Here is a 23,581-nt window from a genome sequence, read left to right as displayed (position 1 = left end):
CGAAATTTTGAGAAACTCTGCAAATGTACAACCCTCCTGAAATTGTATTCGTGTATAGAAAAAATTCATCAGATCTAGTTCTTCCTCTTTCTCTGAGTGTATACGCATACAAATAGGATCGCAAAGAATCACAGTATCACTAATAAATGCAATTATTTGATCCGCAACGAGGCAAATTCATACAAACGCGTCGCTTAAAGTCAGCTGTGAGCTCTGGACAACCGATGACAACTGTTCCTGGCAAAGTTTGCGGTATCCTCAATCGATTATTCGGCTTGGCAAAGTCCACTCCGCGTAGACGAACTGTCCGAGCATGTAACATTACTTTCTCCTTTCGCAGAAAGCCTGAATCGACGATTTAGGACGAACCTGGTCCCAGAAACTTTTCTGTTCCACCGTGGCGATTCGTAAAATCCGAGGTGCAAAACCGTTCGATGATGTAACTGCCCGTTGAACACCCGTCCGACCGATGAAAGAGCGTTTTATAGATAGATCTCGTTAATGCTTGACTGGTGAACAGTGAAACTTTGGAAGATCGAACAAGCTTGATAAGCGTTGATCCATTTTTTTGAATTAGGCACGGGTTTAATTGAGTCGAAAGCTTTCGCAACGATGGCAAAGATGTGTATCAGTTCGAGCATGGTGATGGAAGACTTAATATGACTAATTAATGTGGGTGATGTTTAGGTGATTATGTAGATACGCATTGGGGATAAGAGTTGGAGGAAACGAGGCTAATTTGAACATACGATGTTGCCATGATGTTATTGTTTATCAGTGTTGTCTACTTTGTGTCAGAAAATAAAGAATTGAAAATGAATTTTAATTAAAGAAGAACGCTTAAGAGTAATTAAATTGAATTCTTAATTTTTCGGTACTGTCTTACATGTTATACGTTCATGTATACTCGTTTATTGTGTATAATGAAACATTTCATTTCGAACGAACGAAATGTAAAAGCGTGCTGGCACTCGTCTGTAAATAAAACTGGTTTCTAATTAAGTACACGCGTACTCATGTCGTGAATATTTAAACTTGATTTTCCACGAGATGGACCCTTAAACGAGAAGAATGTTATTCTTCGGTTAGAACATAATTCGCGAGAAATTGTAGTTATTCTGAGTCACCGTAAGCAAACCTGCTCTTGGCACGTAAACTGAACTGGTAGCAATTTCCGTAAATTACCATTATTTATACGGAGACAAGCGTTTCTACAATTTCTGCTCAGTTTTTACGATCATGGTATATACATACATATTGTATCTGATCTTCATGCCGACCGCAAAACGTTTTTCGCTTCGTGTCATTGATTATAATTAGCAGTTTGCTACTTTGTTCACACTCGCCGTGAGAAACGATTTTTTTTCCCTTCCTTTTCTTTCCTTTTTTTCTTTCTGTTGTTATTTCTACCACGTCCTGTCGCGCATGAATTGTAAAATGACTTTCTAATTCGTGCGTTTTTATCTAATTCGAACGCGATTGCGTTCACTCGTTATAGGGGTAAATGAAGTAGTAATGACGGAATGATCTTATCTTACTTTTCGCGTAAAAGCATTTAAGGTATTCCTTAAGCAATGTGGGCGTAGCTAGCAAACTGTTAAGGGCAACGACCGTATCTCTCTTTTGTTAGATACGGATGATTGCGTTTCCACTTACGTCCACTATTATAGCATATACGCACTTGTGATTCGTGCTGTATAATCGTGGGCGATTAGTAAACTGTTTCGTGAAACTGCAAACATCATAAATCTGTGTGGCTCGATAGAAACTAGGACGCTTTGGTATTTGATTATATATATTGATAAATTTATTGGGTCTTTTAGGTGTAAATTTTGCAACCTAATTTTAAATACCAGTCCGTGCTGCAAATGGTAGTAAAAAAGGAACGAAAATGGCGTTTGTATGAACGTAGCTAGCGTGCAAATGAAAATCAAATATTTTTATTTTATAGTATTTGGTGTATATTTTTTAGTGTCACTAATTTATTGAGAATAGAGTGACGCGAGAATTTTCGAACGTTTTTGGGTTAAGTATTTTGCAGCGACAGCTAACTCTCCTTTTTTTCTGAAGAGGAATAAAGTGGTTCACATTTTCTTTTCTTTTCCGAATTTTTTGTAGTTCCTTTCGAATAACATACACAGGTGCGAGTCGAGAAGTGTGTTGCGACAGAAGCACTTCCACGAGAGACATGCAATCTTGCGCCATCCGTCGTACGCAGTCGTTCGGATCGTCGTCGCAGGATGTTTTTTAAAAGAAATTGTCAAGAAACTATATCCTTCAAATACAGGTTCTGTCGACAATAGGTTGGTTACGGTGTTTCGTAAAAATTGTCGACGGAAATTAAATATGTGCTATAAAAGAAAATTAAATATACAATCGATGGACGTAGTTGTGAATAATAAAGCATCGAAGGTTAAGTAAAATCACAATGTTAATTTTGACAAATGTAGCACGATAAAATTTACCTCATGTGTTCCAACATCTGTTTAATTGATACCGTGCGTACATCAATCATGGAGTTCCACGTCTGAATTTTCATCTACCTTAGACGCAATACCTTCCTCGAAGCACTGTCGCCGCTACTTGTAATTAAAGTCTCGTCTCTTCCTCGAAACAACGATGAATATTAACAAACGTTAAACAGGCCTGTGCAGAATAAAATTAACACAATTAGGATTCGATATTATTTTTAAGCTGCAGCAGCATCATTAGCGATTTCGTGGACGGGTTGATTAGAGGAGAACGTAGCGACAAGAGAGTAAGATTGAGTCGAAGTGCAAATTTATTTCACATAGATACTAGTGCTATAATTACATCGATATCTAACATTTTTAATAACTCAAATCTCAATCTTTTGCGTGTACTGAAAAGTAACAAAATCTTTGACAGATATTATTCTATTATTTTTACTCGATCAATTTGGACATTGTTTAATTTCTTCTGCCACAATTATTTGTCAATACTTGTACTAAATTAATGAAAATTAGAATTCGTGGTACCTAAAATGAAGTGATGCGACGAGAACGTTAAGTTAGAGAAGGATATCGATAGCAAACTTCGTGCCATTTATAATTCTTTATCCAGGTTTGAGAGAGAAAGTACGAAATTTGCATATTAAATTATACGGACCCTGTTGAATGAAAAAAAAAGCGAAAGGAGCCTACTTTCAGTCTGGCGATGATATTCGAACATTTTTCTGTGTATTTTCTGTTGACAATTGAAACACCAAAGATCCACGAGAGCAAGGGAAGCCCTAAGTGGTTTCAATCAGTAAAGCACATGTTTGAAGAAAAAAAATGGGTTACACTTCTGTCTCAACTCGTTGAATACAGTCAAACGAATAAGTAGAACCACTGATGTAAATGCTAATTTTATGCAAACCATTGTATTTGTGTCTAATTAAAAATAAGTAAGTATTACTGCAATTAATTAACAAAAGAAATTTCGCACGATACCTTCTTGTGATACAATCGCTTCCGAAAATCAGCAGACATCGCGTCAGACGCGTCTTCTCCTGTAACGCGTGGCAACGCTCGCAAGTAACATAATTTCGAACGGTTAGGCCAATCGTAAGGAAAAAATTTTTTCGAGGAAATCGACGAGGAATCGCAGAAATGATATTCGAGCCACGTGTACTCGAGGCGTGCCCGTTCTGCTTCTGTTCTCGAAATCCGCGACGCGTCGCTGGTCCTTGACTTTTACCACGAATAAATTAACCGGTAAAACGGTGAACCTGTTCAGTGAAGAATCGAATGGATTCTCCTCAGTCACCCTTCTATTTCTTTATTATCCCTATTTCATCGATTATACTCTCGATTTACTCGATTTTCTATTCCTCGCACAGAAAACATAGATGGACGCTCGATCCAAAAAAATCGTCAATACGGAAGAATTGAGAATGGAAATTCTCGTAATCTGAAGAATGCGAACAGCTTACCGATCTACCGTTCTGCGCATGAATCCTAAAAATCATCTAGCCTCCAAGCAGTCATGTGTGGCGGCTGTACGTGTAACGGCATTCTTCGATTGCAACATGTTTTACGCGTGTCCGTAATTCACAAAAAAAATACGAAGTAGTCGCAAGAGAAAGAAGGAGAAGCGTTGCTAAACCAGTTGTGGAATCAGAGCAACTGAATGAGATACAAAGTTGCAGAAGATGAGGAATCATAGCTCGACGAAGTTGCGAAGATCTGTTCGTCATTAAGGTCGCGTAGGGGCGTGAGACATGGCGGAGTCGATCAAGGAATTAGTTTGCGGGTAGAACCGGTTGGTAATTAAATATACTTGATGTGTTACGTGTTAGACGATGTTACGCGAACGTAGCTAGTTCTAGTAACAGGATCAGGAGCAAGATCGGAGGAGTCCTCGCGTTTGTTTTTACACAACGCGTGTAATTACGGCCTTTTTTTGGCGTGTAGCAATATTAGCACGGGCAGACGTCCTTCTTTTTTTCCATTTATTTAAGAACAGTGCTCGAAACAGGAAAAACATTTGCCGAACACTTTCACTGATTGTGGAATTAGCAAATCAACGATGGTTTCAGAAATAATTTTGGAAAGGATTCTGTCATCCTTTACTTTTAACTGTGTTCTCTTTTCAAAGAAGAAATTCCTGTCTCACGCCTGGAATTTTAATAAACTTGACAGCGAATGACTAAATTTTCGAAAAATATTACACCTTTATTGTACTTGAATTCCTATAAAACGATGAAACAGATTCGTTCAATTATAAATTTTGATTTGAACGCCTATTTGAGAATCGATTCTAGTCGGAAGGCCTTGGTGTCGGCTAGGTCGATCATCCGCCATAGTCATTCGAAATTCCATGAATGCTACGCGATTGGGATTAAAATAGTCGCTCATTTACATGACCGTCTAGTAGTCAGCAACCACACAAGTATTTTATTAAAAGAATTTGAGAAAGTTCCGGCTAACGAAGAGAGGGGTTCATTACCATCGACTTAAGAGTTGTGCGCGTTAACCGTCGTGCGCGTGACGCCCCGCATCCAGGGAGGTTTCATAAGCGTTTCACCACCCTTTATGGCGACCGACTTTTCCTTCCGAAAGGAAAGTCTTCGACTTTCTTCTAAAAATATCTCCGTTCGCATAACCGATAGAATAACGTATCAATCGTTCCAACCAACAATTCTTCTCCATTAAACATGATACATCATTTAGAGCATCCATACGGTGTTTCACACGGGGTGTTTTACCCCACAGAAGAAATTTTCTGCACAGCTTGAGTGGCATTAAATTGTGAATATATCTTTTTAAATGTTCCAAACACTTTTTATATCTACACGAAGATGATGTGGAAGGTATTAAGAAATGATTTTTAGAAGTGACTTTTAGTGGTTTTGAAGAAATCAATGAATTTTTCAATCAACGCAGTTTGTTATTTAATATTGAATTTCGTGAACGTAAATACGTGATAGCTGGAGGACGGTTCACATACTTTCACCGAGTTTGAATCCCACTCGAGTACATTCTTCGTGTCCAGATCCTGCTCGTCCAACTTTCAGACGAGTTATCAGACAACGTCGGATGCCGAAATTTTACGGGCAATAACTTCGTACGCAATCGCGCAACAAATTTTCCCTCACCGCTAGGAACCGTTTCACACGTCCCCAGGAATTTCGTTCCGGAGATTAGCTATTCTTACTTCTTAGTAAAAAATAGCATAATGATTAGAATAGACGTTTATTGCTCGTGTGATTACGACAAAAAATTCGATTAATGACCAACGAGATATAACAGGAATTTAATTTAATTCCCAATTAGAGAGAAACGAAGGAAGCGCGATAGAATTCGTTTTACGTTCGCGTTCTCAGGACCTGGCGAAGTTAACGAAGTAACGCTGATTTTGGTAATGAAGGTATTTAGAGCAAAGAAATCACCGTTGGATCATCTTCTGACGATATTCGTTGCGTATCCTATTGTTCGAATCGTTTGAATAATTCATTAGTGGCGGTTATTAATACCAGCCAGAATAATTACTGATTTAATTGCACGTACATATACCTTACGTGCTTGCAATTAGTGTATTCAAGAGTAACATTAGGCTACATAATACAATTCTTTTTTTTCTATTCCTTCTCTTTACAAATAATGCATCGTCAGCGCTTTTTAAATTGGAGGAACCATAATTAAAAATAAGAGAGTATTCTGTCATTTCATCGAAATTAATTTTCGATTAGTCACGTGTCGAGAACATGATAGAACGCTTCAGTCCAAAGATTTTCGCTCGTTTATTTCGTGTACAACTACAACTTCGCTAATGGGGATAGAAAAATTAGGCAGGACATCTGTTCCCGCGCGTTCGATGCGTTATTTTCTCGTTCCGTTGGCCTTGAGTAACGAAGTAACATACGAAAGGTAAAAGTGGGGTAGTGAACTTGCCTATTGCCCTGAAACTAGTTATCCAAGAATGTAATAAGCGGTTAGCGTGCCATGGAAATCGCGCGACACGCATGGCCACACATCGAACACGGTCATTGCTCAATGTTGCGTGTCCTCCTATAAACACGCCGTTCGTTTCGTCGTAGGTCGACCAGCCGCCGTGCCGTATCCGCGAAAACGGAAATTCTCCGCCATAGTACCGCGATTCCCCACGCATTTTCAAAAATACGTAGGAGGGACGATAGTTAATTCGTGTCGTTCAAAGTTCGTTTTTATGACCGACCGCATTCTAACGTGCTTGTAATTGTTGGCAACCAACGGTCTCTCTACTGCTTGAAAACGCCTTGTCAGTTTAATTATGATCTGTCGAAGGTTTTAAATTAAGTGGGCGGTGGAGGGACGAAAATTGCATTTTTATGGATTCTTTTTTTTTTAAAGTAGAACAAAATGGAATTGAGGTGAACGTGACGAAGGCATTTGTTAATGACTCGAATGAAATTGTAGCATATTTAAGGGTGATTTGTCATGTAGATTTTTATTGCTAGAATTGTAATTGTATAATTTGAAATTGCTGTCGAACTTTTTATGGCCTTATTTTATTTTTATAATTGAAGAGTGATACGCGAAAAATTCGATAGGAATTGCAGGAATTCTGTCGATATTTAAATATTGATCGCGAAGATACATATTATTAAAGTCGTGGTTGCACGAGATTAGCCGGACGCACTAAAAATGGTTTGATTAATCGATTGACTGATTTGCATGGAGCAGTCTAGAGAAGAGAATAATCACGGACATTATTTTTTCCACATTGTCACTAATCATGCATACATAAAACGAGAAACTAATCAGAGCATTACTGCATTTAAAGCCATTAGAAATATCGAAACGAATCGGAGACCCTGCGCGTTCGCGTCACTTCTATTCATTTTTCTTAAGCAGACCTACGATATTATGCAAAAAAATGTAATCGATCAAAGTTCGTATGCATTCGTGTCACTTCGTTTCACTTTTAACACGTAGAGCTATGATTCAATCTGAACAAGGCGAATTAACTTAATCGCTTGAAACGTTGACACTTTCTTGCAACGATTTTCTTTCCACACCCCGTCCTTACAAATAAAACAAACAATCGATTCGCTCAAGCGATCAATGGACGAGTAGAAAACATTTTACGAACTTCATGATACCCTAAATGACCAAACGTGTGACGTTCGTCGACCCAATAACGCAAAACTACCATGTACAATATTCAATATGCGTCACACGTGTTCAGTTAGCCAAGAAGATTGAAGAAACCCGAAAGGTCTCTAACGCGCAGCTTCGTCGACAAGTAGAATAATCAGCCTGAAGCGACAATGGCGCGCGGTTGCACAGCCGTTGCATTTATCGCGTCCTCGTCTAGACGCGAGCGCTATTTGCCTGGCTTGACCCCGATCGATCCTCCGACATCAGACGCGAACCCGCGAAACGGCATCGTCTGCCATTTACTCGCGTATCCTGACACGTCAGATCTATGTGGCGGATCTCGCGCAGCAGCTGACGGCCATCGAGAATCGCAACCGGATAATCGCTACTGTCCCGCGGCTCGGTGAATGCTAAGAAATCGGAATCGAGTCCCGATGACGAAAGTAGACATCCGTGTACGCGTCGCGAAAGAATGCCGTCCCGACGCATCGTCGCTAAAGTGGTTAAAAGTAGCTACCGGGTAAAAGAGACGCGTCGACCCGTTACGTGCACGCGAAACATAAACAGTGTCGTTGGTATCACGGACTTCTTGTACGCAAACAGCAATCATCGCTCCGTGTGGAACGTGGTCTGTCTAGTATTACGCGTTTCGCGTATTCGAACGGGAAATCAGTGTATTGTAATCGATGGGTGGGTTTTCTGGGGCTCGAATAGGGACGAAGTGAGAAAAGAGGAATAGAAGAATCGAGGGGATACTGGTCGATGAGAATTGAGAGCGCAGAGTTGTTGAAAAGGAACGCTGAGAATTGTAGAGTAGTTTTAAAAGAGTTGAAACACCATAAAATGTTTGAATTATAATAATAAATTAGGAAGGAACGGAATTTTTTATTTCAGTAAACATTGTCCTGGTTGTAATTCAAATTAGACGATTCCTATAAATAAAAACTAGTCTCGAGTTAATTATAGTTAGAAGAAAGAAACGCCTCAAATGACACGAAACATAATTTTTTAACTGTTTGTTTTATAAATAAGTATGTTACGTATAGAAATTTTCACGATAAACGACCAGTATTTCAGTCACGCGTTTCTTGAGTAGTAATATCAGTGATATATCAGACAGACACGCAGCGACAGCGCGAAGGAAGTAGTAAAGGTCGATGTATATCAGGCTGAACGACACGTTCTGTGATTAACAGCTTCACGATGCACTGAATGCATTCGTAACATTAATGTATTGCTACTTATAGCGCATAGGGTGTAACATTCTTAGTTATTTGCTATGGCAACGTTTCATATTACTAATATACGTGGCATTAAACGTAGTCATTACAATTCATGAGATTTATTTAAATACTTCACATATTCTCTTTAGTTGCTCGTGGTATACGTCATTATCAAGCAGATTCTTTTCATTTCAAATTAAAATTATAAACTTTTGGATGCCCATACTGTACGCGTTTCATTGCACTTCGTATATTTCCGAGAACAATCATTTTTTACAAAAACTTCATACTTTCTTACATTTCTAGTTACATAAAACTGGCCAGAACTATCAGGGCGTTCCGAAAAATGGCACGAATTCCACGTTAAATCTTTCGAATCACGTTTACACTTTCTACCGTGCGCGTTTCTTTCTTTCCATCAGTAATGAATGATTCTTTTTCCTTGCAGAGTAGACCGAGCATACGAGACTGCAGGCCGAATATGGCCAGGATGATGAGCTCCATGCAAACGCAGCTGCCTGGCTCTATGCACGATTACCAGGTCGATCCCTACCGACTTCTCGAAGACGATCTAAAGGATGTGTACGATGATATACGAGAGGTCAGTGTTCGCACCTTTGTTCCACGTTATTCGTTTTTAATCAATCTTTTCCTCGAGACATTGCTCCCACTTCGCACGCTCACTTTCCACAAAGGAGCATACGTCCCGCCGCGCGTAGACCAGTTCAGTTATCTCAGAACGCGTGGAAGTAGAACTCCTTATAGAGAAGTGATATACACTTTTTACCACTGTCTACTAGGAATTCCTAGGAAAAGTGGTGTATGTTTGAGAGACAGCGATGAAAGAACCATGGGAATTTTAATTGCAATCGCGTAACCGGTAAATATCAGGCGGTACCTTTTCCTGTTACATATTGCTAGAGCAAAGGAAAAGTAAACTCTACGCTGAAAGTAATCAGGAGCTGTTCTTCTTTGTTATCAGCCTATGCTCGACATTGTTTCTTATCCCATGAACATTACACACAATTTACACAGAATTACCTAACCGTGAAAATGGAATCATTCTACTGTAACTATTATCTAACATTAACCAGATAAATCATAATTCTCGTGAATATTGAAACAAATAGCGTTTCATGCTTAAATACAATTGAAGTACTAATTTATTAGAATTTCGCTGTTCTTGCGACATGATAATGAATTATCATAAATAAAAGAATCATTAAACGCAACAAATCACTGGCAATACGAGAAATTAATCTCAAGTCAGTCGACCGCGACGCGCAACTCTGTTCTCCTGAAAGTGGCCGCACAAGCTCGGCCAAACATTGTTTTGCGACTCGATTTCCAATCCGAATACCCTAACGGCCCGTCGCGTGGCAAAATCGCGCGCGGAGTTTCACTGGAATTCGCACGGACTCGAATCGTGCCCGTTTCTCGTAGCGTTCCGTCGAGGCGTGCCCGACAACTCATTGAAATCGATTTCCTGCTACCATTTTCGGTGCAAACCGTACCGATTCGCCTCGAATCGCCAAGTACTTCCGTCAGTCTTTCAACAGGAAGACGGCGGTCGAGATACGGAAGAAAAGCACCAGGTGTATTAACGCGTAACCGCCGCGTCCATCGTCATCGAGCCCCTTCTTCTTCTTCTTCTTGTGAAACACACCCGATTCGTACGACCCACCGGCGGGAAAAGCGTATTCGAATGATGAATACCTGATCGAATGCGCGGAATTCGAAGCCAATGTGTGCGTGTGAGCGGTGAACAAAGTGTAATCTCCAGTTACGAATGCCTGAACATATTCGGAGACATTCCGTGTTGATGATTAGCAAAGTGTAGTAGTTGAAGATATACCTTTCTTACTGATCTATAAACCTGACTACGTAATGCATTGTATTTGAACTCCATTTGTGAACTTCAAAATTCATCTGAGAAACTGTTCGAATACCTGTCGAATACGTAGAATGTGGAAATTTCGTGTGTGTGAGAGACTGGTCAGTTTATCTGAAATCGAGTAAAATTTCGTTCGAAATGGTGGAAGCTCGAGAAAGGATCGATCGTCAGCCGATTCGCGATGCGAGACTCGCGGTCGCCAGAAACGCGCGTTCCCTCCGCGACGACGTCCCTAGACGGACCCCGTCTAGTTGCTTGTAATTATAAATATTTATAGCTTGGAATGCCGTTTTCACGAGAACGCGGCCCGTCTTCGATCCGGCTAGCGAAAGCAGCCCGCGACATCGCTGTCTGCATACATGGCTGGGAGTAGAACTTTTACTCATGGCCACGCGACTAGGCTTTGTAACAATAGTATTTGCGTACGCGCGTGCAAACGCGTTTAGAAAGCACTTTTTCTCGTCGCATCGCGGTGGAACGCGATAACAGAGTATCCGTCACGCAATTACGTGTCGTCGCCTATGCGTTAACCCTTTCGCCAGCGGCACGCTTCTGACCGAACGTGTCCGCCGCGTTTCTACTGCGCCGCGAATGATGCTGAGGAAAGAGTATGAGCCGTTTGTTGTCGGTTTATGTTTGAATATATACTTTAAGTGCTTTTAGGTCTTATTTTAATAATAATAATCACGGATAAATGAAATAGTTCGCGTTAAAGCGTCTTGGATAAAGCACACGAAATTTGCCTGACGTATTAATTAGCTCGCGATCGTGGTGCTGGCAGATTTATGATAACGTTCGCTTGAATAGGATAATGAGACAAGTTGTTGTTCTTTTTACTGTTGGAAGGGAGAGGCTCGAAAGAGTCGCGAACTTGGGAGAACGTTTCTCAGAGAATCTGCTGCTGCACAGATTTATGGTGCATTGTTTTGGTAATGAAGACAGAGAAAGTTGATGAATTTGCGCGACTTGGGAAGGCAGAGGAACGTTTGTATCGATTTGTAATTTCGTTGACAAGTGACTGGTGAAATTTCATTGCTTTATAGTCACATTCGTGCAAAACGAAAATTAATTTGCAGGTAGTTTCATTTAAAAATTGCGCGCGTAAGAAGTTACTTTTTCTGTGCGAGAGAAATTTCTTTAAAAGGATACAGCTGTTGCCGCTTGTCTATGTCTTCCGGTTCTTAGGAGCGGAGCGTGGATTCGACCACTGTAATACGTCAAAAGAATGCGACTTTTCGTTTCGCTCTACTTTCTTCAGGTCGATAGACAGAGACATAAATCTCATACTGTACAACGAACCAGGAATTCTCTGTTCGAGAAAAAATTTCGAGTTCCAAGATCGATCTACGAAAATGAAATAATCGAACTCTCCAAATGTTCACGCCGTCGTGTATTTCAATATCTAAATTCTCTATGCAATTTTGTCGAAATGTTCGATACGTTGATCGTTCCATTTGCGTAACGCGAGAAAAACCGTTTACGTTGTTGCTGATCTTACAAAATGATTTCAAGACCTAGAATGAAAGAAATATTGTTAAAACTGAAATTCGTATAACTATGTCGAACGTTCGATTTGCGTAACGCGGGCAATTCACGCATTCCGTACAACTCCAGCCAGTAATAAGAATATCAGAGATAATGGGGCTATGGTTGAATAGATGAATTTATATTGACACAATAAAATGAAAAGCAGCAGCCCCAAAATTGAAGCCCAATCGGGTGCAACGCTTCCGTTCGCCGTTCGACTTCCGATCACGTGGCCGCAGCAACCACGCGACAAGTGTCTCTGACGTAAGTCTCCGAAGCGGGCTGGTAACGAGGAGTTCCTTTCGAGTTTGGCCAAATTCCAGGACGAACTTTCAGCCGCGTGCCGCGGCTGGAATCGAAAGCGACCCGCCCTCACTGTGTCGTCCCGTCCATCCTCCTCTTTCCATCGTGCTCGCAAATCCAAACGATCCGTTTCGTCACGAATCGCCGTCGTTTTATGGTCACCGATTTCCCGACGGTCTGCTCCAAAATAAATCGTACACCCACTTGCAGCGGTTCGAAACGAATGGTGCAAGTAGTCTATTTCGTATCATTTTTCACCATCTTTCACCATCTTTGAACTGGGCGTTCTATGATCACGATACCGTTCGCGGGAGTATGTGTACCATTCATTATTCTTTGACGTAGACTTTGGGTGACGAAATCGAATTCCAGTCGTTTAGAACAGTCTCTCACTGATTTCAAATATGAACTATTCTAAACCCAAACTAGTACAATTTGGAATGCATAATAAATGACAATCCTTGTATCAACTTTGTTATACTATAGCGAGCGTATTACTTGGCACAAGCAACAGGTTATACGGTTTTCTGTTACACGTACTAATATCGCTTACCATATTCCTTTCAATGAGAATAACCAGATCGTTCGTAGACATAATAATAAGGTCACTGAACAGCGCAGCTCTGCATATCAATGAAAGCGTCGAACGCGTAACAATTCACAAAATCATTAAGTGGGACCATCAGCAGTTCTCCACAAATCAAAGATTCTTCTTTCTTTCCACATAACGCTGATCTAATGTCTTCGTTACTCGCTGCCCTAAAGGAGCGCGAAGACCAAATACCGTTTAATTGTAAAATTCGTTAAAAATACCACGTGCTAACGGATGAAGCAAACAAATTTACCGACCGGACAAGAAACGGGCAGAACGGTGTCGCGGTTTTTCTAACGGCCACGGGAGAGCCCCGTTTCTCCGGCTCGAAGTCAAGGTTACGTTTGCCATTGTTCCAGGTACTCATCAGGAACACGACGCAGAAGGAGCTGCAGACTATAGCGACGTACTACTTCGACGGTAAGGGAAAGGCGTTACGGCCGATGGTAGCAATTCTCATGGCACGGGCTATCAATTACCACAAGGAAAGAAAGTGAGTTGTTAGAGGCACGCCTCTGCGGATTCTTTCAAGTTCGCCGTCGATTAGCTCTTAACGTTTCGCGGCCAATTGCGCGATCGTCCCCTCTCGTCTCGTGATCGATTTTAATAGACTCGTCCTCCACTCGCTCGATTTGAGCCAGTACAGCTGGAGGGGATTTATGGGAAAGCGTGTTGTATATAAGATTTAGAATGGAAGATAACACGAAATTAGCGTTCTTAATTACAATTCGCGGTTGTCATCGGGTCACACGGAGTGTTGCAATTATCGCATTTTTCTGTTTCACCGTAATTATTAACCGAGCTAGTGCAGTTTTAATAGTCAAATAATAGAAGATTATTTCGCGGTACGGTGAATAGAAACAATAGGTAATGTGACTTGGAGACTGTAAAAACTTGGTATCAGATACTCGAATTTAATTTATTAATTACACCTCTGAGAACACTGTGTGCTCTCAATGTAAAAAATCGAACCAAATAGAAGTTGAAATTTAAAAAAATGATAGAGAACTTATTATTAGACGATCAATTATTATACATTAGAGAGGCATATTTATAAAAAAATCGAGTGAACTTAAGTATAAAATGATGCAGAAGGAAAAAGATAAGTTCTTATTACACGACGTAGATATACATGTTAATACAATCGTGATTTTTTCCATTTAATGGCGGAAAGGCGCGAAAAAAGCGGCTCTGTCGGACGTTTAGAAAGCATCGAAAGAATGCGTGGCCAGACCCTCTCTCTTTCTAATTCATAAATCGCTTTGAAAGTAATTACTTGTCGTTGCGCGGCGAAACGTCCCCGATGAATATGAATGAGATGTCCCGTGAATGAGAACTAGTTTAGCGTACGCTATCACGTATGCCCGCGGAATCGCAAACAGTAGCTGGCGTGACATCGCGGTTTCCAACAGAACCGAGGGATAATCGTTCAGCCGACAAGAGTTCTATGAAATCCGCTATCAACGACCACACGCAGATTCGTTGATCTCTGCTCGGTCATTCGACGAGGCGCACGCTCGACAGAGCGTCCGTTCTAACGAATCTCATCCGATGTCTCTCTATCTGGCAAGTTTAATGCTTTCAATTTCGCGTCTTCTTATCTTCGAATCGAATTGCGATCGATGCCAGCGAAATCAGCTACATTCGCAGTCACGACTGTGCTTAATAACGTTAAATCCCGTTTCTTTTGCCTCTTTTGTATTTTCTGAGAGACCACCACGATCGAAGCGAAGAAAAATTGAACGAAAGAATGTGGATCTCGTTTCAGCGGTCTCTTGGCGTCGCAGCGACAGGTGGCGATGATCTCCGAGATGATCCACAACGCTTCCTTGATCCACGACGACGTAATCGACCAACCAAACTTCCGCCGTGGCAAGCCTTCGATCAATGTCGTCTGGAGCCAAAAGAAGGTAAGACCTATTCACAGGCCAAAGTCCGATTCCTTCCAGGTAGAATCTAAGATTCCAGTCTACGGAATTTTGATATCGCCTGACTCATTAGGAAGTTACTTGTTTTTTGTAAAAATCGATGACTAACTTATAACACGGAACCGGAGTTCCTTGAAACCCGAACCGAAAGGATGATCTGATAATCGTAAAGGTGAACCAGACGATCGTCTCGCGTGGGCTCTCTGTTTCCGCCTCGATTCTTTCTTTCTTTCTTTTTTTTTTCTCATTTAAGATTTTGTTGCGAGGAACGTCACTGACCTCGAGATATCGGAGCTGCCGGTTTCTATTCGATCGCTTGGACATCTTGGACACGTGGACGTTTCACACGATGCACCGTGAATTTCGATAATCTTCTCGTTGATCGATGAGAACTGAAACTCTCTCTGGAATACCGTCGGGAGAGAGAGAGAAGGAGGTAGAGGAAGGAGGCTAATGCGATTCATGACTATGGCTGTGCTGACCGTGCACGCTTTCTTGGCTTGGAACCGGAAGCGAGCCTCCTTCGTTTGGCCTGCGCACGGTCCGGCGGCCATCATCGGCCGGATTTCGAGGAGAACCGCAAGCTTCGATAGAGTTGGACAAATTTCGCTTAGAACGATGGGAACTCGCTTAGAAAAATTTACTATTTCTATATTTATGTCTATCGGGTTATTTTTGACATCATAATTTTTTACTCGGTGGTTCATCGATTTATAAATTTTATTCTATGGATACAGAAATGTTTTCTAGATTGTATTACAAAATTGTATTAATAACTCTGCTCAAAAATCATCTTTCAGTAAGTTTGATTAACACGTTTAATGCATTAATTGCGACTCGCAACTTTTAAAATTAGATTAGCAGTTCCAACTTTTTGGATTGCAAATTTTCGAAATTATTCCAGGTATATTTGAATCGAGCAGTGCTCACAGTAGTATCATTGACGGCGGTTCTCCTCAGCACAGAGAGAAAATCGGTAGCACGATTAACGGTGCGTTAGAGCGGCATGAAATTAGCTCGAAAGTCGATGATTTTCCCAATTAGATTTCTCGGTACTGTTATTTCGAGTTAGAGCCGCGGACCGAGTCGAGCTTAACGAGCGTTTGTTTCAAAATCGCACGCGCAAAATCGCTCGATTTCCTTGACGTGATTTGTTACGTGAGTCGATCGGATTTCGTTTAAAATCAGACAAGAGAGTTGAACGATGGTTTACCTATTCATTAACCGCGAACGTATACACGTAAAATGAGATCGCGCACGAAAAAACATACCGCGTAAATCGAAGATTGAGCGTACATCGTTGCAAAAGGGTTTCCTTGCGAAATCCTCGCATAGCTTCGTGATTTCAACGAAACGGCGTTTGAAAATTTCCCACCGCACAGATTCCACCGATGGTTGCTAATATCGGACGTAATTATGCCGTCGTTGCAAAATTTCAATGTGCTCGAACGGAGAAAGGTTAAAAATCGCTGGGAAGTTTTAACCAGAAATTATTGCTCGTTTCATTGTCATAAATTTCTATAACTGCTTGTGCAATTTGGAACATTAGGTGTTGAAACGTCTTTCGTTCCAACTGATAGTGTTTCATGATTCAATTTTAATCGCGGCAGTGATCGTTAACTGAACAACCGCGTTTCTATTGGTCGACTAAAGTAAAACGTTAAAATGTTCGTACGTAAAATGGATTTGTTGCCGCAATAAATTCGTGGATTCTACTTTTTATATCTTTTCCTATATTTCCAGAGACGTAGATTATAACCAGATTGGTTCGTGAATTCAATTACATAAGTGTAAAAAGTGGATAACGAACAATTAGCATAAATAGTACCGCATACAAAGTATTCACCATATACGTATGTTAATATAAAAAATTCCGGAGATCGAATGGACAAAAAACTTTCACGCGTGGATCACCACAGAAACCGCTTCGACAGAAATTGTCAGAGATGCAGCTATTACTGTGTTAACTGTTATAACGATTCCGTGAACCGTTACACGCCGTTCTTATTGAGCAACACATACCAAAACGATAGATAGAGAGGATTCTACGTTGAAATACCACTGAACCGGCAATCACCAGAGGCCAGTGTTGCATCCATAATGGCGGTCGTCGACTTGAGCATCTCTGGCGAGACCAGGTTTCATCCTCAACCGTGTAACCTATCGGAACGCATTCACTCGCGTGGTAAACACATGCACATTCGGGGGCACGCCGTGATTATTCGACGAGCGAGGTTTGAAAAGTGTGCGACGGCCTTGAAGAACGAATTAGCGAGTTACAAAGAAATGGAAAGCCGACGGGATAGCCACGAAAGTCTCCACCGTCGAGGCGTTCGTTGGAAAGAGCGACGGGCTGCCGGATTGCGCAACACCCTCGTATTAACGGAACACTAATTGAAAGATGTGTTGCGCGTGTATGTATAATAGTTATCGCCGGATTACGAGCGGATAACGAGGCCGTGAACGAGCCGGGACGCAACCTCGAATTTCGTATCGTGTAGCCATTAACATTCGAAAACGATTTTTCTTCAGCAATTGTCCACGTTCCGTGCATAAGCGTGACCATCGATGCCGGAAATTGTCATTCATTACGATCTCGTCCCGCGACGTTTTATTTCAAGTTATTTTTTTCTGTTACTCATCGATGTCAAGTACGCGCATCGTAAAGGTGCTCGATGGATAACAATGATTTTTAATAATTAGAATTGTTTAAATGTAGAATATTTTGTAGGACGCTGAAATATTTCTATTCAAATCATTGTGGTGTTTAATGAAGAGAAGTGCTCAGTGAACGTACAGTAGTACGGTACAATCGTATAGTCAATGCCATTATGGCTCCAAGAAGATGACGAAGCAATAAGATGATGAAGAAAATTATTAAGAAAGAAATGGAAAATCAGTAGACGGATAATTTGGATAACAGATGTATGAATATCGTGTGTGGATTTGTAATTTTTAAATAATAACGTCGAAGCAAGCTTTTCAGTGACTCGATCCGCACCCCGTTGTTCGCCATGTTGGTTCACGCCCGTTTCGCGGGACTTGCGGACTTTCGCAATTGGATGTCTGGATAAGCTCGTGAAAACGCGTCATTTTCGAAAGGAAAGTCACCTGGTGGTCGTCGTATCGTCGCTTATAACGCACCGTGAAAACGGCCACGATGCCGGATGTGAAACTCGAAATTACGACGCGTTCATCTCGACCCATTGTCATGCGGGACAACAGAACAACGTTGTTCCCGGATTTGTCGAATTAGTTTGGCTTTGAGTTACTGTTAACTACTATGGATCTTTTCCCTTTTTTCCAAGTAGTAAAGTATTTGGTATTGAATCGAATGTGTCGCCGACAGAGAAGCCTCTTTGAAACTCTTTCCACGTGAAAATGGTGTAGTGAAAGTGTTGGGATTGTTTACGGTTACGGTGAAGAGATGGCCGACATGGTTTCGACGGTGTGAAATGTGGAATTGTTAAAATTTGTCGTTAAGAAAGGTGTGGTAGAAAACTATAAAATTTGTATTTTCCAGTGAAAAAATAGTTTTTTTCTAAGATATTTAAATACGTTTATTTCATTTGGAATGCTAATTTGTTTGCTTTGCAGTCGCAATAGTCTCGGTCAAGAATGTGAATCGAGAGATCTCCAATTTTACTCTTTTTTACGCTTCATCTTTTCGCTTTCGAAATTTCACAAGAGTAAAGAAGAAAATGAAGGTAGAGCTCATTAACTATGTCGGAATCAAATATTCTGAGTACCTGTTCGAATACATGACATCACGTTTAGCATATTCGACACGTATTTTGAACCCAAAACAGTGTGCGACGATGAAGGCCTCGACAAATGTTCTCAAATATTAACTCAAGTTAAATATTGCTTGTGGTTTGAGAAAATTTCATTGAAAAATCTCGCATATCGTGAATGCTAAGATCCACAACACAGACTATTTTAGCGGCCACGTGTTTCAGAAATTTATTGCTATATTGTTCAAACAAGAAGGAAATTATACAGTCGACTTCGATCGAACAATGCGACTGATTCAACGAAATTAAAAGCAGAATTTAAAATTACAAGTTTGACTGCGGACCTCGAATAACAATTTCCAGTGTTCGCTTAGCCGTCAATATCGATTGCAACCGCAACAAACCATTCAGAATGTAAAATGCAGTAGCTGCTGAGAAATCACGAAACAGTATTTGATTTGTGTAATGTTAAGAGACATTAAGAAAGCGTATCGTAGTTCGCATAGAACGCGTTAATCACGGAGATCCCCTCCGCCATCTTATTACCGACGGAGTAACCGCTTGTGCGCGCATCGAAGTCTCTGTTCTGGCATCCAATGATTTAACGCGCGCTCGAGCTACTCGTGCCCTTATTTGCATTGTAGCGACTTTCTAGTTGCGTACCAACAAGAAACTTTATAAATGTGCGTGAAAAACAATTAAAGATGTTACTCGAACCACCAAAATTATAATATCTTCGTAATAATTTACGAAAAGAAGAGATATCATAACCGAGTTGAATTCTTCGACTCGATCTAAAAAGCAGGATTTAATAATTACTCTAAATAAACTTTTTAGTGTTGGTTCAGTAATGCGATAATAAAATATTACGCACACAGTGATAAGTAGGTGACATAAGAACTAAAAACATTAATACTTGAGTCTGTGTACTTTAACGTACTTTCGAAGTCGATGATTAAATTAGATATATTTTTAATCTGTAATACTTATAAATTTGTAAGTGCTTTATGTAAAAATTATGGTATTACTTAAAAATTGAGATAAACGTGTATATATCGAAACATTCACCAATTATACGTAAACAATTTATACTTTATAATCTACTAGCCATTTGTATTGAAAAGTCGATTTAGATAAAAATTGTTAGAAATTCGTTAGAAACTTTTTTCGCCATATTTGTCTATTTTACGCTTTCTGTATATATACGCTTTTACCTTAATAGTGAGCCAAACTCTGTCCGTACGTAAGACGAATAAAAGAAAGTAGCCTCCTCTCGCATTATTAACTAGTCTCAGCCACTGATTTGGACGTCGAGTTCCTCGGAGAACATCGAATGATACAGATAAAACGATATTTATCGTAATGAGGTAATTAACGTGAAATTACGCGTCGATCCGTGAGGATCTTTGAGTTGTTCCATTCGAAGCAAACAGGAGGAGAAAGATAGAGAATTGTTGCAAAGATAAACGCACGGGTCTTTCTCTTCGTACGTTCGCCTACCCCAACTATTCTGCTTCTGTTTCGAAAGATCTTCAGTGAAAGGAAACGCGTATATCTTAATCCTGCACGGTTATGTTATTCATCCTGACTTCTACAATTTACAGGACTATTATAGTTCGTGCTTAGGTATGGAAGTGGATGTTAGTTAGCAAATACATTGCTTCCTTTCATTTTCTTTATAAGAAGTGTATTATGTTTCAGTATTCTATTTATTATTCCGAGTAATATATCGTTCTCGCTTTTCACGAAAGGCATATTCCTTTCTATATATGCGTGTGGATGTAAATAAAATTTTTAACTTTTTATTCTACTTAATTTTTACAGGTAACGATGGCGGGGGATTATATTCTGGCAGTCGCGTCAATTATGATAGCTCAACTGCGAAATGACGATGTCACCCTTACTCTCAGCCAGGTAAAATTCATAAAATTTTGTTAATAGACTCTTACCAGAGAAATAGAGAGTACTAAAAAGTATAGACAGCAGAAAAAAAATATTAATACGCGAAAGCAAATGTAATTCTTCTTTTTGCTATTTCTTGCAATCATTTCATGCACCCGTGAAAGGGTTAACGCGTCTATTAAAAATTCCTCAACGCCTACCACTCATACGATCCGTCGATTTTCATTAATACTTGTATGCGGATACGTGTGAAAGTATCCAAGTGCTCTAGGATCCTGATATAATCCTGATGATAAGTATTGACAAGTCCAGGTGCTTTCCAGGTCGTGTCGGACCTGGTGCAGGGTGAATTTATGCAGCTTGGCTCCAAGGAAACGGAGAATGAACGGTTCGCGCATTACCTAACGAAAACATATCGCAAGACCGCCAGTTTGATCGCCAATTCCATGAAAGCCGTGAGTAATCGATCCGTACGAAACGTTCCGACGTTTCGTACCGTTTCATAATTAACTCTGATTGTAATTAATGTTCGCGCACGTTTCTATTGCAGGTGGCGATGTTAGGGGGTGCCGACGATCAGCTGAGCGAGCTGGCCTTCCAATACGGTAGAAACATCGGTTTAGCGTTTCAATTGGTCGACGATCTTTTGGATTTCGTGTCCTCCTTGTCAGCAATGGGTAAACCTACTGCTGCTGACTTGAAATTGGGCCTGGCTACTGCCCCCGTGCTTTTTGCTTGCGAACGGGTAAGGACATACGTAAATGTTCAAGAATTCGAACGTTAGTCACTTTACACTTCGTTTTGACTTTATCGTAAATTGCAAATGCCTTCTCAAATAAGATCCAGAATTTCGATCTTTGATCGTTCGAGTTACCATTTTTAATAGCTGCGAAAATAAGAATTTCTCGGCGAGGAGTTTAAAGCACTGCAAATTACAGTATCCGGAGCTAAACGCGATGATCATGCGCCGATTTCAAGACCCAGGTGACGTCGACAAAGCATTCGACCTGGTGCACAAGTCGCAGGGCCTCGACCAGACAAGATTCCTGGCGCGAAAGCATTGCGTGGAAGCCATGAAAGTTGCCCAATCTTTAGCCGAAAGCCCGTACCAAAAAGGTCTGCAAGTGGTATGCGACTTAGTACTGAATCGCATAAAGTAGCGTTGCTAGCAAGTTGCGACGAGGACTGTCTATCAGAGTAAAGCGTACAGCGAAGAACTCACGTTGGCCAACGAGAAACGCCAGTTAATCTAACTGCACCGTACGAAGCGATAATGTGCCGTTGACGCGCCAGATTATACAACGCGTCTCAACGATTCCAGGTCTCGACGTCGATTAGTGTCAGGCGCCGCGACTGAATCGTTGAGACTCGGTGTAGCAATTGTAAAAAACAAAAAAAAAAAAGATGTTTAAAATATCGAGCAATCGCAAAGGCGGTTACGATGTTCTGGTGAACGCGCTCGAAACTCGTGAACGGATGCGTTGAATCGATCATTGTTAATGGTACATATAGTTTTCTAGTTGAACTTGTATGTGTGCAACGTAGGTGTTTAAGAGATGTTTATATCTACGAGATTGTTAAAGGTGTGGTGATTTGGTAAAGAAGAGACATCGAGATTGCGGGGAATTATTTTTATAGATTTCACACGTAAAACTATAAGAAGAAAAGTGCGTTGTCGTGTTGTTTGTCCGTGAGGCAATATCGAGATTCGAATAACGTTGTTGTTACAACGATCCTCTTAAATGTTAATAATTACAGTGTAATTGTAAACGTGAGTAATCGCTCACCAAGTGCCCAGGTACACCATCATTGGTACGTATGCAGAAAAAGAGAAGAAACACACAGCATATAAGGGAATGTAAGAAGACGAACGATAGCGTTCACTTCGCTCAGTAATGCACGTATTACCTGATTTTACCGATATTGTCGTTAGCCAATCATAAGTGTAAATAAAACGACGTGTAGAAGTAGTTACAACGTGTTAGAATTGGTAACTCTGCTTGATTGTTCTTTAGGAAATTTCTTTTTTTATTTAGAATATTTTTTTCAGTTAAATTTTCTAACGATACACACATGTAAAACATATTTCACGGCAATATTGCGGCAAATTAATGTAATTGATATTGTGGCGAAAATGTATCACGATTAAATATTACGAAAGAGGAAATTATATGTAAATTATTTGGTTTTTTCATGTAATTAGATGTTCTTGTGGCACAGCAAATGAATTTATCGAATAGAGCAAGAACTGCAAGGATACCAATACTAATTAACAGCATAATTTAATGTTTCATTTAAAACGTGCGAAGAACAACTGCCAAAGAAGACCGTACACGGTCCTGATTCTTCCACTGGTTTGGGAAGATTTTTCGGCCCGTCGAACGTAACGAAAACTATTTACTATTATCATTATTAATTGGCATATTATAAATCATTGAAATTATTGAGTTTCTACATATTAGTAAAAATTGTTCGTATTGTTTTTCATTCGAAACAGATACCTAATAAAAGTGGAATACCATCGATTTCCATAATCCAACGGATTCTTCTCGAATAGAAGGAGCTGCTCAATATTATTTACTACGTAACTGAACATATAGGTATAAATGTATAATAACTTATATTTATAACATGAAATAATGTATATAATTGCTCTTTAAGGTAACACGAACTACTGCTGTAAGAGTATCAATAAAACGAATGAAGCAATGTAATTATGATCAAATTTAGATGTATATTGCGTTAATAATACTTGATCGGTATAGAGAATAGAAGTAAATGAAGCTTTCGATCTCCGGCGCATCTAAAAATCATTATTTATTATCCATTTAGCCCGCGCACATTGACTCCGATGGTGCTAATATTACGAATTCGAAGCAGAAAGTTATTTCA

General features: G+C 40.2%; 1 protein-coding gene across 1 annotated transcript in view; it reads left to right on the top strand.

Annotated features, from left to right (window-relative positions):
• Positions 1–22,762, top strand: part of Qless (decaprenyl diphosphate synthase subunit 1 qless) — a 45,068-nt gene extending 22,306 nt beyond the window's left edge. The window contains exons 2-8 of the mRNA XM_076902839.1: positions 9,258–9,410; positions 13,485–13,618; positions 14,894–15,035; positions 20,612–20,701; positions 21,013–21,144; positions 21,240–21,434; positions 21,628–22,762. Coding sequence (XP_076758954.1) covers positions 9,258–9,410; positions 13,485–13,618; positions 14,894–15,035; positions 20,612–20,701; positions 21,013–21,144; positions 21,240–21,434; positions 21,628–21,849 — 1,068 coding nt within the window. The 3' untranslated portion in view covers positions 21,850–22,762. The remainder of the gene's footprint in view (positions 1–9,257; positions 9,411–13,484; positions 13,619–14,893; positions 15,036–20,611; positions 20,702–21,012; positions 21,145–21,239; positions 21,435–21,627) is intronic.
• Positions 22,763–23,581: the final 819 nt, after the last annotated feature.

The sequence above is a fragment of the Xylocopa sonorina genome, chromosome 10, assembly GCF_050948175.1.
Source record: "Xylocopa sonorina isolate GNS202 chromosome 10, iyXylSono1_principal, whole genome shotgun sequence".
In the NCBI taxonomy this organism is placed as follows: domain Eukaryota; kingdom Metazoa; phylum Arthropoda; class Insecta; order Hymenoptera; family Apidae; genus Xylocopa; species Xylocopa sonorina.
This window is presented reverse-complemented; position numbering and strand designations above follow the sequence as displayed.